At 37.9% G+C, this 20862-nt stretch overlaps 1 protein-coding gene across 5 annotated transcripts in view; it reads right to left on the bottom strand.

Annotated features, from left to right (window-relative positions):
* Positions 1 to 20862, bottom strand: part of SH3TC2 (SH3 domain and tetratricopeptide repeats 2) — a 77822-nt gene that overhangs the window by 49238 nt on the left and 7722 nt on the right. For 3 of the 5 annotated variants that reach the window (XM_056811606.1, XM_016428385.2, XM_056811607.1), the window contains 5 exons: positions 13270 to 13377; positions 11849 to 11948; positions 6647 to 6752; positions 3634 to 3777; positions 1799 to 2000 (listed from right to left, as the gene is read on the bottom strand). In XM_056811606.1, coding sequence (XP_056667584.1) covers positions 1799 to 2000; positions 3634 to 3777; positions 6647 to 6752; positions 11849 to 11948; positions 13270 to 13331 — 614 coding nt within the window. In that variant the 5' untranslated portion in view covers positions 13332 to 13377. Of the gene's footprint in view, positions 1 to 1798; positions 2001 to 3633; positions 3778 to 6646; positions 6753 to 11848; positions 11977 to 13269; positions 13378 to 20862 lie in introns of all 5 variants that reach the window. The other 2 variants (XM_056811605.1, XM_016428384.2) reach the window with 1 other exon arrangement.

Genomic DNA, 20862 nt, shown 5'->3' with positions numbered 1-20862 from the left:
CTGATCTCCACCCTTTCCTCTCATTCATAAATGTTCTTTCCTTGGATTTCCCATGAATCCTTGCACCTCTCATTTGTAGCTATGATGGCGTAGAAGAGCATTGGGTTTAGTCAAAGGAAAATATGTGGTTCCATTATTTACAACCTTTGTGGTTTTGGCCAGATACTTCCCCTCCCAGGACTTGTTTCTTTCTCTCTAAAGGGGGAGTGAGATGTATTAGAGTAGTAGTCTCCAACATTACACTACCCAAAGGATTGTATGACCAACCAAAGGATGGGAAGATGGGAAGATGGGAAGATAGGTTCCATCTTGTCCTTTCCACAATTGCCAGCTAATGATAATGCTTGTATTCAACATCATCACATCTACCTTTTACCCATCACAATACAAAGCTCATGCCTCCCTTTCCAATTTTTCCTTTCCCACTGTTACATAAACTCCTAACCTTCCTCTTTCTGTGACACAAATTGGTACCTCCATTTTACAATCTAACCAATCTGTATATCTAATGAGACAATTGTGTGCGTGCCTTTGGGACAATCCCTAGCCTACCACCATGACCATCAGCATTTTCATCAGGAAGAAGAAAATGCTGATGTACATGCATAATCAAGAATTTTAAATACTACTGGACTAGATGGTCCCTAAGATGGTCCCTTCTATCTAAATATTCTATGATTCTTGGTATACTTAAGTTATATTGTGAATTATAGCTAGGAGTATATTTGTCTCTCTTTTGTCAACTCTATGGAGGTAGAGAATGGAACATATTTATCTTTTTGTTGTCCTTCCCTACATCTGCTGAACAAAGGGCCTCAAATTCAATAGATACTTAATAAATGTTTGCTGGATTGCACTTGATTGAGTTGTTGTTGAGTTGGAAACCCTTAAATCTCTACCATTATTGGTAGGAATATAGCAGAGAGAATCTAGCATGACACACAGAGCTAAGGAAAATTAAAAGCTTAAAGAGGCTCTGTAGTATAATGGAAAGATTATTAGGCATCAAGTCCAGGATCACATGGTTTGCTAAATTTGGAGGCAAAGGACATGGGCTCAAATTCTAGTGGTCCATGTGTGGCCTTGGACTAGTCACATCTTCTGAAGGCCTCAGTTGCCTCATCTCTAAAAGGAGGAAAGTGAACTTGATGACATCTGAGGTTGTTTCTAGCTTACAGTTCAGTCTTTTATCCCATGAACTTCATTTTCCTCATCTGTAAGATTAATAATAATAATGACTACAGAGTTGTCATGAGGAAAATCACTTAGTGCTGTACTGAGGCAACCTGGAAAAGATATTGAATTTGATGTCAGAAAATCTAAACTCTAACTGTAACTGGGTAATATATAAATAAGTCATGCCTTTTTTCTGGATCTTGGTTTCCTAATCTGTATAGTGTGAGATTGTTCAAGATGACCTTCTAGCTCTGAATCCTATGATACTAAGTGTTCTGTAAAAATATGAACTATCATTATTCTGTCTTTGCTATAGAGGATTACTTCGGAACACTGTCAGACATGGGGGAGGCTTCAGATATAGACAACAACTCTCTTAGCTTCCTAGCAAACTGTAACTCCTGATTGAGGAAGGGCTCATAGTTTTTCTCAGGAACTATAAGACAGAATTTGAATAAGGAATTTTCAAAAACAAATCTGATTTGTTCAGCCAACCTAGAAAAATATCTCCCAATGTTCATGTTCTCTTGGGACTCTACTCCCTGGTTGTTCATTTCAGAGACCATTTATGATATGTTGGCTGTCCAGAGGGCTTCACTCAAACTAGTATCTCATTACTCACTGGTGGAAGGGGATGGACAATGGTTCTATAGCTGAGGCAGGCACCAAGCCCCGAAGACCAGTCAACAAGGAGGTGGCTTCACATTCTGTTTCTTCTTTATTGTTCTTGACATAAATCAACTCATTCTTTGAAAGTTTCAAGTACTCTCCACCTTCCTTTTCTCCTGAACGAAAAACAGTATGCACAGTTCTGCAGAAATGACCTACAGACAATGAGATAAGTCAACATTTATTAAGCACTTAGTATGCTAAGCTCTGGGAGACACAAAGAAACAGTCTCTGCTCTCAAAGAGCTCATAATCTAATAATGGAGACAGCATGCCAAGAAATATGTGCAAGCACATTATATACAAGATAAATAGGTGTTCATCAGCAGAGGAAAGGCATTAGCACTAAAGGGGATGGAGAAAATTAAACATGGAATCTTGTGGCTTGAGGGTCTTTAGAGATCATCTAGTCCAACCCCTTCTCTGATGGAGGCATCCCTTCCATAGCATCTCTCAGAAGTTGCTATCCATATACAGTTTGAAAACCTGCAGTGGTATGATGGAGCACTCATTAGCTCTTTGGACTCTTCCTTCTGCAGGCTCACTTATATTGCAGGTTCTTATATTAAGCCAACATCATTGTCCTTGTAAATTACACCCACTGCTCCTGGTTTTACTCACCAGAGCAAAACAAAATTAGTCTAATCTTCTTACTTCTTATAGAATGGAAAATACCTGAAGATATTGGAAAACATGTTCCTCTAGTCTTCTCTTCTCCAGGTTAAACATTCCTAACTCCTTCAAATGATTCTCTCTATGACATGCCTAGTTCTTTCATTATCCAAATTATCTTTCTCTTAAACAACCTTTGTTTTTAATGTCATTTTCAAAATGTGATAACTAAAATTACATAGAACTAAATGAAAACTAAATTGAATACTCCAGATGTCTCCTGATAAGAAGAGAGAACTGAGGTATGTGTGAGGGAGAGGAGATGGGGACAGGAGAACCTATCACCCTCTTGTTTTATTATTGCATCTTAAGCTTGAATTAATTTTTCAGCTGTCATATTATAATGCTGAGTTTGTAGACCACTAAGACTCCCAGATCTTTCTCAAATAAGGTTTTATCTGGCTAAACCTCTCCTATCCTATACATATTATAGTTGATTTTTTTTTATTTCTCTCATTCTGTATTTAGGATAATAGGATCATGACTCCAGAAAATAATGTAATACAATCTCTGCACTTTACTGATGAGAATACTTAATAAAATTGATATTTTAAAGCCATGTATATATATGCATATATATGCATCTTTTATACTTATGTTGTTCGATTTGCCATTTAGTTCCAGTCTGTAGAGATATTTTTTGAATACTAATACAAATACCAATATGAACTTATTAGCTATTTCTCCCAGGTATGCGCCATAGACAAATGTGATAAATGTGCATTTATGCCAGCACAGAGATAATTGGTATAAATATCAAACAGAACAGAGCTAAAGACAAAGTCCAAAGTCATGGAACAATTACCAGGATTTACAGATGCTCATGATCAGAATCAGTCAGTTAATAAACATTTATTAAGCAATTGCTATGTGCCAGGTGAAATATTTACAAAATCCTCTTCTAAGAACATAGCCTTTAGACCTAGAAGAGGCCTCAGAAATCATCTAATCCAAGTCCTTCATTTCACACAAGAGGAAATGAAGGCCCAGAGAGGACAAAGGCCAAGATATCAAACCTAGGTCCTCTCACTCCAAATCTAGCATGCTTTCCATTGTACCCTACTGCCTATCCCAGGAGACGAAGGCCTGGCCATCAGCATCTGGACTTGTGACTTACCTTCCTGTATCAAGAGACTTTGGTAGATGGCCTCCAGATGTTCATAATTGACTATGACTTGGATCTTAGTGTCCTCCACTAATCTGAAGTTAAGCCAGTAGTTGTGGTCAAAGAGGAGTTGCTCCAGGCAGAGAGACACGAGGCCTGTGGAGAGTCCAACCCATGGGATCAGATGCCAACCCAGTCTAGGCCTTTACCAAACCCCATTTGAGGTTTCTTCTTAACCTGGAGTTTCTTTCTGTCTCAACTTCTACCCACCTCACATGGAGTTTGGAATGTTGGACAACAGTGGGTGGACCAAAGAAAGAGCCTTACAAAGATTAGATAATTTGTTCCTCAAAGCAATTCTGTAGGAAACTTATTATAAATATCATAACCTCCATTTTATTGATTGGGAGACTCAGGCATAGTAAGGGTAAGTGACTTGATAACATTAACCCACATTTTATTTTAAGGTAGCTAGGTGAGACAGTGGATAGAGCACTGCATTTGGAGTCAGGAAAGGCTGAGTTCAAATCCTGCCTCAATTGCCTGTTAATGATGTGACCCTATGCAAATAACTTCACCTTTATTAATCTTCAGTGTCCTCATCTGTAAAATGAGAATAATAATAGTACCTTCTTCCTACACAATCTGTGTAAAACACTTTGTAAACCTTTTTTTTTTTTAAACCCTAACCTTCCACCCTGTATATTGGTTCCAAGGCAGAAGATCAATAAGGATTTATAAGTATTAGTGATTGCTATCATAGTCTCCTTTAAGGTTTTCAAAGTTCTTTCCTCACAACAAGTCATAAAGGAGGGAGAACAAGTATTACTATCTCCATTCTTCAGACAGCTATCAAAAAAGTTCAGTGAATTTTCCCAATTCACAGTTATTAAATGTCAGAGAGAGAATTTGAACTCAGGTTTCAGCTGATTCCAAGTTCTGCCTTGTTTCCTCATTTATTACACTGCAACCGATTTTCCAGATTCATAAAGTTGGTATTTCACAAGAATTAGAGCTTGGAGAGAGAGACCTTAGAGCTCATCCAGGCTTACAGTGTCAAATGCAAACAGAAAAAAGAGGCACCGACCCATACATAAGGATCCCTGTAGTCCTGGTGTTGCCTTAGTTTAAAAGGTCACATGATTTATGTTTTATTTCATCATCATTATTATTTATGTTTTGTCATACAGTGGGACCTTGTTTTATACAACCAACATATTCCAAGACCCTTCCCATAAAATGAAAATCATGCATAATGGCAAACTCATTATTTAATAAATAATTTTTAGATAAACATATCTAGGCACTTGATGACCTTTCTTATGCTTATCAGAGCTGCCAGTGTCACTACTCCTGAACTTTGGGGCTGTTATTAATAACTAAAAAGCATTAATGAAACACAGAGAAGCACTGCTCTGACACAGACACAACTTATTATAAATAAGAACTCCAGACAAAGACTGATGCAGGAATTAATGTTCACCACAAAGCAATATAAAACCTCACACTAATTCTTCTCAGAGACAGAATGAGTGTGATTGGGCAAACTGTTGTGAGGCTTTAGTCCATTAGGGAAAATAACACAGATTTAGCAGGTAACGTAAAATTTTTATTTTATATATATTTTTGTGCTTTATTTCTTTGATTGCCAGTCATGTATATTTGAATTTGCGTTTGTTGAGTTCAAGTAAAATGAGGTCCTACTGGATTTTTATTATTATTATCTATGTTTTCATATTTTTGTTCATTTTGTTAAATACTTCCCAATTACATTATAATCTGGCTCAGGTCCCACTGGGGAATGTTGTGCGCTGCCTCTTTGACATCTCTGCTCCTAATCTAGCCTCTCTTATTTCATAGATGATAATCATAGGCTCATAGATCTAGAGCTAGAAAGGAATTCAGACCCCTTCTAATCCAATCCTTTCACTTATAAATGAAGAAACTCGGGGAATTGTTCAAGGTCATACCGAGATAATAAGTCAGAGATTGCCCCACATTCTATGTCTTCTGGTGCTGCTTCAGAATTCTTCCAAGAAACTGAGGCCCAATGAGATGCACTAATTTTCTCAGTACCACACAGGAAATAAGGATAATAATAAAAAAATAAATAAACCCAGATCTTCTCCTTCTAAACCCAATGCACTTAGGCAGGGCAGGATTTAAACACAGGTTTTTCCTAGCTTCAAGCCCAGAATCCTTTTCAAGTCTCCATACTGTCTCTCCTAGAGAATGATGGAACTTACAGAGAAAAGAATTAAGAACAAGGAGGGATTTTGCAAACCCAAGGCCAGGAAATACCTGATTTGACCTTGGGTCTCCTGATTCAAATTCCATTGTACCAAACTAGACCATTTGCCACAATCTTTACACAGTCTCCTTTTTATTTCCCACCTTGGAGGATGACATATCTGTGTCTTTGACTATAACATCTCCAACCCCATAATGTATTGTATTTTCTCCAACTCCATCCATCTCTCTCTGTTGATCCTGCCTATTCCTCAAGGCCCAGCTTTGATGCCAACTCCTTCATTAAATTAGCCTTGATCTTTCCCCTCTTCCCCCTACATTCAAAAATTACTTATACATTTTTAGGGCCTTAAATAGTACTTTGTATCACTTTTGAATAATTATCATCAATTTTTTTTAAACCCTCACCTTCTGTCTTGGAATCACTACTGTGTATTGGTTCCAAGGCAGAAGAGCAGTAAGGGCTAGGCTATGGGGGTCAAATGACTTGCCCAGGATCACACAGCTGGGAAGAGTCTGAGGTCAGATTTGAACCCAGGATCTCCCATCTCTAGGCCTGGCTCTCAATCCACTGAGCTAACCAGTTGCCCCCAATTATCATCAATTTTGTACCCTTAAACCTCAGTTTCCTTGCTCATAAAACAGAATATAGACAAAGAAAGTGTATTATGATCTGTGCATTATGTACATTGGAGGTTTGTTGTAGGGAAAGTACTTTGTAAACTAAAAAATCTTCTAGAAATGTAAATTGTTTTCTAGCCAATGTTTGCCTTACCTAGATTCAGATATGTAGAGAACTTCCATATTTCCTCAACAGTCTTGAAGGTGATAATGAACTGGTCTTTATTGACTTGTATAGAAATAAACCGAGCTGAGAGTTCCTAAACACAAATAAATCAAAACAATGAGACAATATAGAATGTGACAGAAGATTGTTGTTGGTGGTCAGTCATGCCCTATCTCATTACCTTGAAAAATTTAAAAAAAATTTTTTTTAAGGTTTGCTGTCTATTAAGTAAATCAAGCTGATGTATTAAGTAATAGTTACCTAAATGTAGGAAAGTATTTACCATCCTTGCAGACAAGATGTTTTGCAAAGGAAATTTACCCTCCTCCTTTGTGGGGTCCTACAGGTGACATCATCTATTGTAGACTACCTGCAGTGAGCCTGAACTTGACCAGAGGTGAGGATTGTATGAAGGAAATCATTGAATGAATTGGGTCAGGAGGATAGAATGGCAGCTGGAAAAAGGCAGCAATAGAGTCAAGAGAACGTGAGACAGGGAACCAGGTCATGTTCCCTGCCGTGCCCCCTGGACTGCCCCACTAGGTAGCCCAGGCAAAATAGAAAGCCACAATTGGCTCCTGAGACATTATTTGCAAGAATTAGTGGGTGGAGAAAAAAGCCTGATAAACTGAGGCAAGAACAGATTTTGCTCTCTTCTTTTTCATGTTTGTTGTTGGCTGGATTTCCCTGGGAGCATGGTTAGGGGATCCTAATGGTAGCCATGGAATAGCAAGCTAAATGGAGTAATAAGGAAAGTAACCTATATGTCTCCTATTTTTCCATTTCCCCCCTACTACTTTTGGTTTAATAAAATTATTCATTTATGGTCAGTCTTATAATTTCCCCTCTTATAATATGGCTTGATTACATCTATGTGACACAAAGCTGGAAGAGACAGTTCACACAATGATGGCAAAATTAGGATCCAAGCAGACCTCAAAAGGCTGGAGCAGAGATGTCAAATACACCACTCATAGGCTGCCAGCTGCCTGAAATGCTCCCAAGTGTGGTCGAATTAACTTTAATTGTAACTGGAAAGGGGCAGCTAGGTTAGAGAGTCAGGCCTGGAAACAAGAGGTTCTGAGTTCAGATTTGACCTTAGATACTTTCTAGATGTGTGATCCTGGGCAAGTCACTTACCTCCAATTGCCTAATCCTTCATTCTAAGATAGAAGGTAAGGATTTGGATTTATATATATATATATAAAACTGGGAACTATTTAGAAAAATGAATAAAAAATACAATAAGGCATAAATAACATTATATACAAAAATAAGTCAATATGCAGCCTGTAAGGATCTTTATGTACAGTTTAGTGCCCCCCTGTTTCTATATCGAGCTTGACATCACTGGGCTAAAAGGATGAACTGAATAGAATAAAATGATATGCAATAGAAACAAATGGAAAGTTTTAACCTTGGGCTCAAAAAATCATCTTCCCAAGTACAAAGTGAGGGAAGTGTGGTTAAACAACAGTACTTGGAAATTTTAGTATACTAAAAGATCAATATGAAAAAATAATGCAATATAATAGCCAAAACATCTGAGTCTGGGCCACAATAAGAAAAGCATAGTGTACAGGATGCAAGAGGTGATAATCCTACTGAATTATGCTAAGATCAGACCACATGTGGAGTGTCATGATCAATACAGATACAACATTTTAAGAAGGGCATAATAAACAAATTGGACAGGGTTCAGAGGAGGACAACTAGGACAATGAGGGGCTGGCTGCAAGACCATGGCATGGGATCTAATGAAATTAAAAACTCATCATCCTGCAATGTTTAGTCAGGACAAGAGAGGTAACATGATAGCTACCTTCAAGGTGCTGAAGTAAGCTGTTGTGTGGAAGAGATATCTCATTTGTCCTGAGTGACACCCAAATACAGAACTTGGAGCAGTTGATGCAAGTTGCAGAGAAGCAGATTTTTGGCATTATATAAGAAAAATTTTCAAAAAATTAAGAGCTCTCCAAAGTAGCTATAAGGGCTGGGTAACTGAAGTCAAGTGACTTTCCTAGAGTCACACAGCAGGGAATCTAGGACATTCCATCTGTAGGTCTGGCTTTGTATCCATTCAGCCACCTAACTGCCCTACTATGAGGATCAAATTTAATAGTGAATATAAAGCATTTTGTAAGTTGAGAACCAACAAGCACAGAGACTAGGTTTTAGGCACTGTGCTAAACCTGGTGATGAAAAGAAAAAGCAAAAACTCTCCTTTTCTCTTCAAGAAGCTTACATTCTAATAGCAGAGACATTATATGCACAAATCAGTACATACAAAATGAATACTGAATAGGGGGGAGAAGTAGCCTCTGAGTGGAAAGCACTAACAACTGAGCAGACTAGGAAAGGCCTCCTGTGAGTTGGAATTACAGTTCTGTCCATCTAGTCCCACCAAAAGTATTTCAGAATCACAGATTTAGACCCAGAAGGAACCTTGGAGATCATAGAGGCTAACCTCTTTATGGATGAAGAAACCGAGACTGAGGGGGGTTAAAATATTTTCCCAGGGTCACACAACTAGAAAGTGTCTGAGGCCATAGTTAATCTCAGTCTTTCCTGATATCAAGTTCCCTCATTCTAACCCTGGTGGTACCATCTAGCTGCCTAAAGACTTGAAGTGATGGCTCTTTATTTATCATACCAGTGCTCTATGCCCTGAACTATTGGTTATCCATGTTCTATTGTTGACTGGGTACCAGACATCCTGAAAATTTTCAAATAATATTCATTCTACCTCTTCCCTTTATTAAAAAATCAGACTCTGGGGGGTGGGCAGCTGGGTGGCCCAGTGGATTGAAAGTCAGGCCTAGAGATGGGAGATCCTAGGTTCAAATCTGGTCTCACACACTTCCCAGCTGTGTGACCCTGGGCAAGTCACTTAATCCCCATTGCCTAGCCCTTACCTCTCTTCTGCCTTGGAGCCAATACACAATATTGACTCCAAGACAGAAGGTAAGGGTTTAAAAAAAATCAGATTCTGGACAAGTGCCTACTTTTTTTTTTTCCACTTGCCCAATCCACAGTCAGAACAATAGAGAAGCACCTACTTCCAAATGACACTTCTATAACCATCCAGCCCTCAATGATCTTTCCTATTACCATTCTATTCAATTCACCTGGGCTACCCAATCACCATCTTTGTTGCAACTTTCTATTCCAGGTTATGCCCTTAACTTTCCTAAGAGATTAATAGCTGGCTCCCAATCATCCTTTTACCCCTGAAACTACCGTATTCAGGACAGCAACTCCTCTAGCAATAGAGCCTCAAAGTTCTTTATCTTGGGGTTATTTTTGACTCTTTCTTCTTTCCTTACTTTCTCTATCCAACTTGTTACCAAATTGTGATCATGCCATGCATCAATGTTTTTTGAAACTATCCTCTCTTCCCTATTCCTCCATTCACCAGTCTAGTACTGGGCCCTCATAAACACACACCAAAGCTATTCCAATTGCCTCCTAACACATCTTCCTACTTTCACTTTCTCCCCTTCAACATATCCTTTAGATGATTACCAGAACACTCTATCATCCATATCTAGTCATATCTTCCTCCCATGAAGAAGTCTTCAGGATCAATTTATTTCCACTAAAGTAAAGTTCACAGGCACAGTTGATAGAGCTTCAGCCTGGGGTCAAAAGACTTATCTTTCCAAGTTAAAATCTGACCTCAGACACTTACTAGTTTTGTGACTCTGGGCAACTCATATCTGTGTTGGCCTCAGTTTTCCCCATGTATAAAATGAACTGGAGAAGGAAATGGCAAACCATTCCAGCATTTTTTCTAAGAACATCACCAAACAGGATCACAAAGACTGGACATGACTGCAGAATGACTGAACAATAACAAAATTCAGACTTCTTTTTATGGCCACAGAAGATTCACAGCCAAGTTCTACCCATAGCTCAAATCATTCCCTGTCACATATTCCAAGGGCTAGTCAAACTGGACAGCTCTGTCCCTCAAATGCATTGTGCTCTCTCACACTGCCTTGCCGTGATTAGTCTATTCACTATAGCTGGATTCTTTTCTTTCCTCATCTTTTTCGGCTGAAATCCTGCCCATATAGTTTAAAAATCATTTGAAAAGTTTTAATGCCACAAACATTTCCCAACATTCCCTCCTATGTCACAAAGGGACACAGTTCATTAAAACCAAATAACTCAGGGTAGGTAGTGGATTGAAAATCAGGTCTGAAGTCAGAAGGAGCTGGGTTCAAATGTGAATCAGATACTTCCTAGCTGTGTGACCCTGGGCAAGTCTCTTAACCCCAGTAGTCTGACCCTTATCACTGTTATGTATTAGAATTGATATTTAGTATATATAAAGAGAAGGTAATTTAAAAAAATGATATGCAACTTAAAGTATCCACGGTCCCCCACCTCTTTACAAGAGGAGGAAAATTCCTGTGGATTCTCACCTTCTAAAATATCTAAGGGAAAGATTCAAAACTTTCCAGAGTAAACCAGTATCTTCTTTATTCACTTGTTATTTTTGTCTTCCTTAATTCCAAGCCAAAAACTTCTCTGCTATGTTTTCAATGTATCATTGCTTTCACTTTACTGAACTTTTTATTTTATAAAATCTACCTAAAGACCTTAATTAATACTCATCTTTTTCTCTTCCATTTTTCCTACACTGAATATCATCAGTGCTTTGGATACACTGCTGATCCTTCCCAAGAGGTCTCTCCCTTGTTCATTAGAAATAACAATTAAGCAAAATAAATTGGCACCTTTTCCATGTGTGCCTCATTCCATACCTAGAAGCTACCACTTTTCTACCAAATGCAAGGAATACCTCTACTCTAAAACTCAACTCAAATGCCTCTTCTCCCAGGACACCTTCCCTGGCACCTCCCTTCTCTGTCACACTTTATGGCATTTGGTTTTGTAATTTGCTAGTATATTAATCATGCACTGTATGGCCATGTTTTCATCTTTTCCCTGTGCCAGTGTATAAGCTCTATGAGGATTAGCACTGTGCCTTATCTAAATTTGGTATCTTCTGTAATCTCTAGCATAGTGCAGTGTTCTTAGCTGGTACTTAATATACATTAGGTGTGTGTATGTATGTGTATATATATAAAATCATACAACCAGTCCCTGCTCATTGGAGAGTAGGTTTGGAAATTCCCCATCCCTCTCCTCTCCCCTCCTCTTACTCCCATGGGTTCTCACCTTGAACAATGCGTTGACCTCCTTGTTATCATTTTCCATGGCCCATAATCTTTTTCTTGCAGCCTCTTGCAGTTGTTCATTGATTCCCCGCCCAGAGAGGCTATACACAGAGAAAGAGAGGGGGATCTCTGAAAGGAAATAGACATCATAGGCATGTGGAATGTGCAATGTGGAAATAATGGGTGTTGAAATAGGAATAACCAGCTTGGCTTCCCAAACATGGTGACAGAATTTTACAGCTAAACTATACCAAGGAGTTCATTTCATCCAATATGCTCATTTTGCACAAAAGAAGAAATTGATGCCCAGAGAGGGAGAAGGGAATGATTTCTCCAAAATCATAGAGCAAGCAGATGGTATGAATGATCGATTAATAAAACAATCACAAGGGCCCTATGCCTGGATTTAGTTTTCAGCTCTGCTGCTTATTAACTGTATGGCCTTGGATGAGTCCTTTCCCCATAAACCTTACATAAACTTCCAGATGAAAGAAACTTATCCTGTAGGCAACAGAAAGCTACAGGAGATTTTCAAGTGAAGGAGAAGCTATGAATGGATCTAACCACTCTGAATAGCAATTTGGAGTTACACACAAAAATTACTGTACAGTACAGACTTATCTACAGCATTGCTGTGTCTAAGGTCCTATAGGCCCAAAAATATTTATGGCAACTGTTATGGAAAAAGAACTCTCTCAAACTAGAAGCTAAAAGGATTTTCATAAATTGGAAAATGGCCAAATAAATTCTGGTATTTGAGTATAATAAAATACTATTGTATTGTAAGAAATTAAAGAAAAAATAATTTCAATAAGATATGGAAAAACTGTATAAACTGCTTCAGAACAAAGCAAAACAATGTATACTATAACATCAATATTTTAAAATAAACAATTTTGAAAGGCCTAAGACTTCTGATTAACTCAATGATCAGCCTTGACTCCAGAGAACTGAAAAAGAACACTATACATCTCAGGACCAATAGATTATGCATTAATATACAGAATAAGAAATGAATTTTGACTAATGTGGGAATTTTCTTCCTTCCATCCTTTGTTCCTTCCTTCTTCCCTCCCTTTCCTCCTCTTCTACCTCCTATTTCTTCCTCTTTCCCCTTCTTATTCTTTGTATCTCTGTCTCTGTCTGTCTGTCTCCTCCCTAATGGATGAGAGGAAATAGGAGGGAGAAAAATGAATGCCTATTACACACACACTATGTGTGTATATATCTATATCTATATATCTATCTTTGGGGAGGTCATTGAAGTGTGTGGTACATTAGGCAGATGTTTCAGCCAGTGGGTACAGGAAGGAGAAGTTAAAAGAGGATAAGGCTGGATGGGGCAGGAGATGTTGCTACAGTCTATGTAGAAGATGAAAAAAGAGGGACCTTCAATTTTCCTCCCTCCAGGCATTCAGATACCTGATGTCATAGACTGTGACTGGAAACATTTTCCCTTGCTTTTTGTTGAAGTTGTTGGCCATTTGAGTCCATTCGATGGAGTTTGTGTATTAGAAGGACCCTCTTTACCTGGAGGAGAAAAAAAAAACTGGGTAAGCAATTCCCAGGTTAAGATGGTGGATTTAGAACTTTAAAGAATCTTTGAAGCAATTGAGTCCAACCCCTTCATTGTACAGATGGGGGAACTAGGATTGAGAAAGATTAAGTGATTTTCCCAGAGTCATACAATGAGGTAGGGTTTGAACTCTTGTCTTTCCACCTTTAAGTTCAGAAAGTGGGTAGAAGCAACACTTTTTTTTTAAACCCTTACCTTCAGTCTTGGAGTCAATACTGTGTATTGGTTCCAAGGCAGAAGAGTGGTAAGGGCTAGGCAATGGGGGTCAAGTGACTTGCCCAGAGTCACACAGCTGGGAAGTGTCTGAGGCCAGATTAGAAGCAGCACTTTTTAGCTAGTACTTTGGTCAGACATTTATTCCCTAGAATGTCCAGATAGAGAAAGTACTAGGAGGCATCCACTAGATACTGAGTTGTCCAGAATTGGAGATCTTAGAAAAGAAGATATCAGAACTATAAGGAACATAGAACATAAAATGCTAGAATTAGAAGAAACCTTATCATGGAATATTCGAGCTGGTAGACACATTAGAACATAGAATAGCCTAAACAAAAGAACCCTTGGAACATAAAATATAAAGTATTAGAACTAAAAGGGAACTTAGAACATAGAATTTAAGGTCCTGGATTTGAGTTCTAGCTCTACCATTTATTAACCCTTTCCTGAGATTCAGTTAATTCATCTATATAATGAAGATCAATAATCTTTGCTATTCTGTCACATTGGTTATGGTGAATTCTAGTGAGATCATGAAGAGAATTAGAAAGTTTATCTGAGGATATGATAGATTTATTTGTTCACTTGGAAAATTCAGGGAAGAAATTCAAAGAGTTTATTTCTAAGGTGAAGGCAGCCACAACAGTAAAGTGAATGATTAAAGATGATTTTAAATGATTTCTGCAATATAAAGAACAAGATTATTGCTATTAAATTTGGCAAATTTTCTGCCAATAGAAACGAACTATTGGTGGGAAACTACAGAAAAATGTAAAAGATTTTTTTCATTGACTGGAATTAAGACTGCAGACAAACTGCTACATACAGACAGATATCAAGAGGAGAAGTCTTTTCTCAATGTATTAAAAAGAAAGCACCAATTTAGATGCTACACTGGTGAAGGAATTCCCAGGCCTCTGAAATTAGGGGGGGAAATCCACTCAGAAGTCAAAAAGGCACCAATCCACACATGGAAATGATCAAGAAAAAACTGGTGAAATGGTGTCCCTCAGCAGTCTCTCTGTTTCACTGAAATTCTCCCAGATTAACAATGAAAGAAATCATTTTCCTTAGAGTAAAACAGAAACTCTGAGATTAATTAAAGCTATTGAAGAAGTGATTTAAAAGAAGATATCCTCAAAGGAGGTAGAAGACCTGGATTCTTAGCTCCAAGAAGGCAATTCCAGAATCTTTATCAGTTTTGTGGAAATACACAATTTTTGTGGAAATGCCCTGTACAAGGGCATACCCGGGATAGAAGTCAAAGAAGAAATAAGAAACTGGATGCAGTACAAAAGTAAGTGGCTCAAATTCCTAACCAAGTAGATGACCAATGAGAAGGTCATATATTATGGGATAAATGCTCTGCGTGCCAAAAATCAATCTTTTTTTTTTTTTAATTTGGTCAATTTCAAACATTATTCCTTGGTTACAAAAAGCATTTTCTATTCCTCCCTCCTCTCCTCCCACCCTTCTCATAGCTAATGTGTAATTCCACTGGGTATTATATGTGAACTGCATCAGAACCTATTTCCCTGTTGTTGATGTTTGCACTAGGATGTTCATTTAGAGTCTACATCCCCAACCATATCCCTCTCAACCCATGTATTCAAGCAGTTGTTTTTCTTCTATGTTTCTACTCCCACAGTTCTTCCTCTGAATGGGGATAGTATTCTTTCTCAAAAGTCCCTTAAAATTGTCCTGGATCATTGCATTGCTACTAATGGAGAAGTCCATTACATTTGATTGCACCATAGTGTATTAGTCTCTGTGTACAATGTTTTCCTGGTTCTGCTCCTTTCGCTCTGCATCACTTCCTGGAGGTCATTCCAGTTCACATTCACATGGAATCCTCCAGTTTATTATTCCTTTGAGCACAATAGTATTCCATCACCAACATATACCATAATTTGTTCAGCCATTCCCCAATCGAAGGGCATCCCCTCATTTTCCAATTTTTGGCCACCACAAAGAGCTATGAATATTCTTATACATGTCTTTTTCCTTATTATCTTTTTGGGGTACAAACCCAGCAGTGCTATGGCTGGATCAAAGGGCAGACAGTCTTTTATCGCCCTTTGGGCATAGTTCCAAATTGCCCTCCAGAATGGTTGGATCAATTCACAACTCCACCAGCAATGCATTAATGTCCCAACTTTGCCACATCCTCTCCAGCATTCATTACTTTCCTTTGCTATCATGTTAGTCCATCTGCTGGGTGTGAGGTGATACCTCAGAGTTGTTTTGATTTTTATCTCTCTGATTATAAGAGATTTAGAACATTTTTTCATGTGCTTATTAATGGTTTTTATTTCTTTGACTGAAAATTGCCTATTCATGCCCCTCATTTATCAATTATTCATTTATCAATTGGAGAATGGCTTGATTTTTTGTACAATTGATTTAGCTCTTTGCAAATTTGAGTAATTAGACCTTTGTCAGAGGTTTTTGTTATGAAGATTGCTTTCCAATTTGTTGCTTCCCTTCTAATTTTGGTTACATTAGTTTTGTTTGTATAAAACCTTTTTAATTTGATGTAATGAAAATTATTTATTTTACATTTTTTAAGCCCTTACCTTCCGTCTTGGAGTCCATACTGTGTATTGGCTCCAAGGCAGAAGAGTGATAAGGGCTAGGCAATGGGGGTTAAGTGACTTGCCCAGGGTCACACAGCTGGGAAGTGTCTGAGGCCAGATTTGAACCTAGGATCTCCTGTCTCTAGGCTTGACTCTCAATCCACTGAACCACCCAGCTGCCCCCTTATTTTACATTTTGTGACTTTTTCTAACTCTTGCTTGATTTTAATTTTTTTTTCTTTCCCAAAGGTCTGACATGTATACTATTCTGTGTTCACCTAATTTACTTATTGTTTCCTTTATGTTCAAGTCATTCACCCATTCTGAGTTTATCTTGGTGTAGGGTGTGAGATATTGATCCAAACCTAATATCTCCCACACTGCCTTCCAATTTTCCCAGAAGTTTTTCTCAAATAGTGAATTTTTGTCCCAAAAGCTGGGATCTTTGGGCTTGTCATAGACTGTCTTGCTGAGATCACTTACCCCAAGTCTATTCCACTGATCCTCTTTTCTGTCTCTTAGCCAGTACCATATTGTTTTGATGACCACTGCTTTATAGCATAGTTTGAGATCTGGTACTGCAAGGCCACCTTCCTTTGCATTTTTTTTTCATTATTTCCCTAGATATCCTTGATCTTTTGTTCTTCCAAATGAACTTTGGTTGTTTTTTTTTTTCTAATTCAGTAAAAAAGTTTTTTGGTAGTTCAATGATTATGGCACTAAATAAGTAAATAAGTTTGGGTAGGATGTTCATTTTTATTATGTTAGCTCATCCCACTCATGAGCAATCAATGTTTTTCCAATTGTTTAGATCTAGTTTTAGCTGTATGGAAAGTGTTTTGCAGTTGTGTTCATATAGTTCCTGTGTTTGTTTCGGCAGATAGATTCCTAAGTATTTTATATTTTCTAGGGCAAAAATCAATCTTTTTATAATCAAACAAATGTACAAGAAGCTCATGAAGTTAATTGGGAACATCTTGCTGATGCCATCAGGGATGTTCCTCCATCCTATGTTCAAATTAAATTTTATACACTTAAAACTCTGTTTCCCTCCTAAACAGAAGGTCTTTCCAGAAATCCTAGACTACTGTTTTAAGATCAGTGGCCCATCATTGGAATGAAAGTTAAAGAATAATATAATTACTATAATCTTTTACTACGATTTGTTGTATGTCTGTTCTGTTCTCCTAATCTACTTTTCTATTTCTTAGTGTAAACCTTAAAATTTCTTAGACTTATAAATGTTGGAAATTTCACCATTGGGAAATTTCATACTTGGAAAATTTCTTACTGATAGTCTATTGGAATGTGAACCCCATTGGCATGGGAGGTTCCTTCTCCTCCCTTCTTAAGATTACTTTAGGACAGAAACCTTTTGCTGAACAATGGAAAGGGCTTTGACCTATGCTTAAGCATAGAACAGGAAGTTCTTTGAGTCATGATTGATTTTAGAATTGATACAATAGAGATACTTGGAATGACAGAACCAGGTCTTGGAAATTACAATCTCCACCCTACTCAGTCCTAACAGGATTTAGGAAGGGCTGCAGCATAGATCAAAATTTAATTATTCCAATCTCCACCCTACTCAGAGTAACAGGATTTAGGAAGGGCTGTAGCAAAGGATCAAGATTTAATTATTTGAGAATATGACCTTCAACAGACATGTGCAAAGCCACAGACCTCTGAGTGGTCCTGGGTTAAGGTAGAGCCACCATTGGCACAGGGAAGACATGGACAGTGATTGGTAGATGTGAGAACTGAGGGGAGGGAACTTGGATGGTTTCCTTAAAGATAGTGGGGTCTGAGGACAAGAGGTGATTGGTTGGAGAGGTTTTGCTCTGAGAGGTTGTGCTCTGAGAAGCTTGCTCTGAAGGAAGCCGGAGGTGGAGGCCCCTGAGACTATTTCTCCATTTTGGTCACATGAGTGATAGGGACTGATCTCTTTTCTTTGCCTCAGCTATCTAAGGGCTTGGGCCTTTTGGCCCAGCCTAAACAGAAGGGGTATTTAAGCCCTATTCCCTTCTCTCCCCTTTCTCTCTCCCTCTCTCTCTCTATCTCTAATACCTTTCTTCCTCCTGTTTGTAATTAAACTCCATAAAAGGTTGACTGCTGACTTGAGTTTTCATTTAGGAATTACATAGCTGAATTCCTTGGCGACTTTCAATTAATATATATCAGTCTTTTAAAGTGATTTCCTTGTCACGTTAACCAGTATCATATATTTTTGATAATTACTGCCTTATAATGCAGTTTAAAATCTGGCACTGCTAGACCTCCTTCCTTTCCATTTTTTTCATTAAATCCTTTGATATTCTTGATATTTTTTTCTTCCAAATGAATTTTGCTATTATTTTTTTCTAGTTCAGTAAAATAAGCTTTTGGTTATGTAATTGAGATGGCATTGAATAAGTTTATTAGTTTAGGCAAGATTGTCATTTTAATTATATTGACTCTGCCCACCCATGAACAATTAATATTTCTCCAATTATTTAAATCTAACTTTATTTGTAGTAAAAGTATTTTATAATTATGTTCATGTAATTCCTAGGTTTGTTTTGGCAAGTATACTCATAAGTATTTTATTCTATCTATAGTTATATTAAATGACTTTTACTCTTTCTTATTGCAGGACTTTGTTGGTGATATATAGAAATGCTGATGGTTTATCTTTTTGTCAAATAATATGAAGGAAAAGGAGGGAGGGAGATTCTTGAGAATTTTAATTAAATAAACAAATAAATAATTAAAATTAAAACTTAAAAAGAAATGCAGGCAGCTAGATGCCACAGTGGATAGAGTGCCAGGCCTGGAGTTGGGAAAACTCATCTTCCTGAGTTCAAATCTGGCCTCAGACATTTACTAGCTGAGTAAGCCTGGGCAAGTCACTTGACCCTATTTGCTTCAGTTTCCTTATCTGCAAACTAAACTAGAGAAAGAAATAAAACCCCAAATAGGGTCACAAAGATGACTGAAATGACTGAACAACCACAATAAGTAGAAATGATTTTTTTTAAATATCATTGTTAACTTTGGAAAGAGAAGTTTTACTTAAGTGATGAAGTCAGAAGTTGAAAGTAAAAGCCTGAGACAAAAGTTAAAGAAATGGAAATGAAGGCAATTTAGACTTTTTTTTTTTTGCTATTTGTCATTGAATAGAAGAGATAAAGGATAATAATAATCTCAAGGATTTAAAAAGATTGCAGAAACTCACAAGATTTCTTTTCCCTGAACCTCATTTAGCATCACTTGCAGTGTGGGTAAGAAATGTCAGTGATGTGGCCATAGATTCAATAAATATTTTATTAAGGGCTCACTGTATCCAAAACACCATAATAGACCCATGGGTTCCCACTGGAAAAAAGTCATGGGGAGAAGAGGGAAGGAGAGTTGGGCCATTGCCCCTCCTCTTAAGTTTGTTCCAAATCTGTCAAATGAGAGTAATACTATTTTTCTATCTCTCTCCATGAATTTCTTGTGAAGATCAGCAGCAATGGTGATAAGAAGAATGCTGGCTCCTACCTTCAATAACACTCTATTGCTACAAAATACCTCATGTGGTATTGGGGGAGATTGGAGCAAGGACGGCCTTTGAAATCAAAGGACCTGGTTTCAGATCCTAGCTCTACTACTCATAAGCAAATAAGATTCTTTGGGGCTCAGTTTCCTCATCTGTAAAATGAAGAGACTGGGCAACATGACCTCTAATGTTTCTTTTAGCTCCAGATCAAAGATCTCCTGAGATCTTCACACAAACAACTAAAGGTAGGGGCAACTAGATAACTCAGTGGATTGAGAGCCAGGACTGGGCACAAATCTGGCCTCAGATACTTCCTAGTTATGTGACCCTGGGCAAGTCACTTAACCATGATTGCCTAGCCCTTACCTCTCTCCTACTTTGGAATTGATACTTTCTCTTGATTCTAAGACAGAAGGCAAGGGTTTAAAAAAAAACAGAAAGAAGGAAATAGAAGTGATTTTCTCAAGGTTGCACAATGAGTTAATGAGAAAAGCAAGTACATCTTGGCCTCACATCTTTGGACTGATTTTTCTGAGTGCAAAATACTAATATGAATGCCAGCAATGATCAGCCAATCCTCCAGGCAGAAAAAAGACAACCATGCTTTCAGAGTCTTGCTCCATGTAGAAGATGGATGCTTGGTATAGTGATTAAAAGACAATGTGCATCAGAGAATTTGAAAACCTTGAAGCAGTAGATAAATGTTAGCTATTGCAATGGCTATTACAGAGCAGCTAGGTGGTACAATGGATAGAATGTCCACCCTGGAGTCAGGAGGATTTGAGTTCAAATCTGGCCTCAGATACTTCCTAGCTGTGTGACCCTGGGCAAGTCACTTAACCCTGTTTACCTCCATTTCCTCATCTGTAAAATGAGCTTGAGAAGAAAATGGCAAATCACTCTAGTATCTTTGCTAAGGAAAACCCAAAATAGGGTCCCAAAGAGTAAGATACAACTAATTGACCAAAAATATTGTTATTAGTCTCATTAGAGATAAGAACTGGACTTGTGATTTCATTAGTATAGGGGGGTCCCAAGCAAGGAAATGCCCTCTTACTAGACAATAGATGAGAACACTGAGAGGTAAAGTGTCTTATCTGCGTTCCCATAACCATTAGGTAGCAGAA

The sequence above is a fragment of the Monodelphis domestica genome, chromosome 1, assembly GCF_027887165.1.
Source record: "Monodelphis domestica isolate mMonDom1 chromosome 1, mMonDom1.pri, whole genome shotgun sequence".
Taxonomy (NCBI): Eukaryota; Metazoa; Chordata; class Mammalia; order Didelphimorphia; family Didelphidae; genus Monodelphis; species Monodelphis domestica.
The sequence above is the reverse complement of the archived record's forward strand: the minus strand, read 5'-3'. Positions and strand labels throughout refer to the sequence as shown.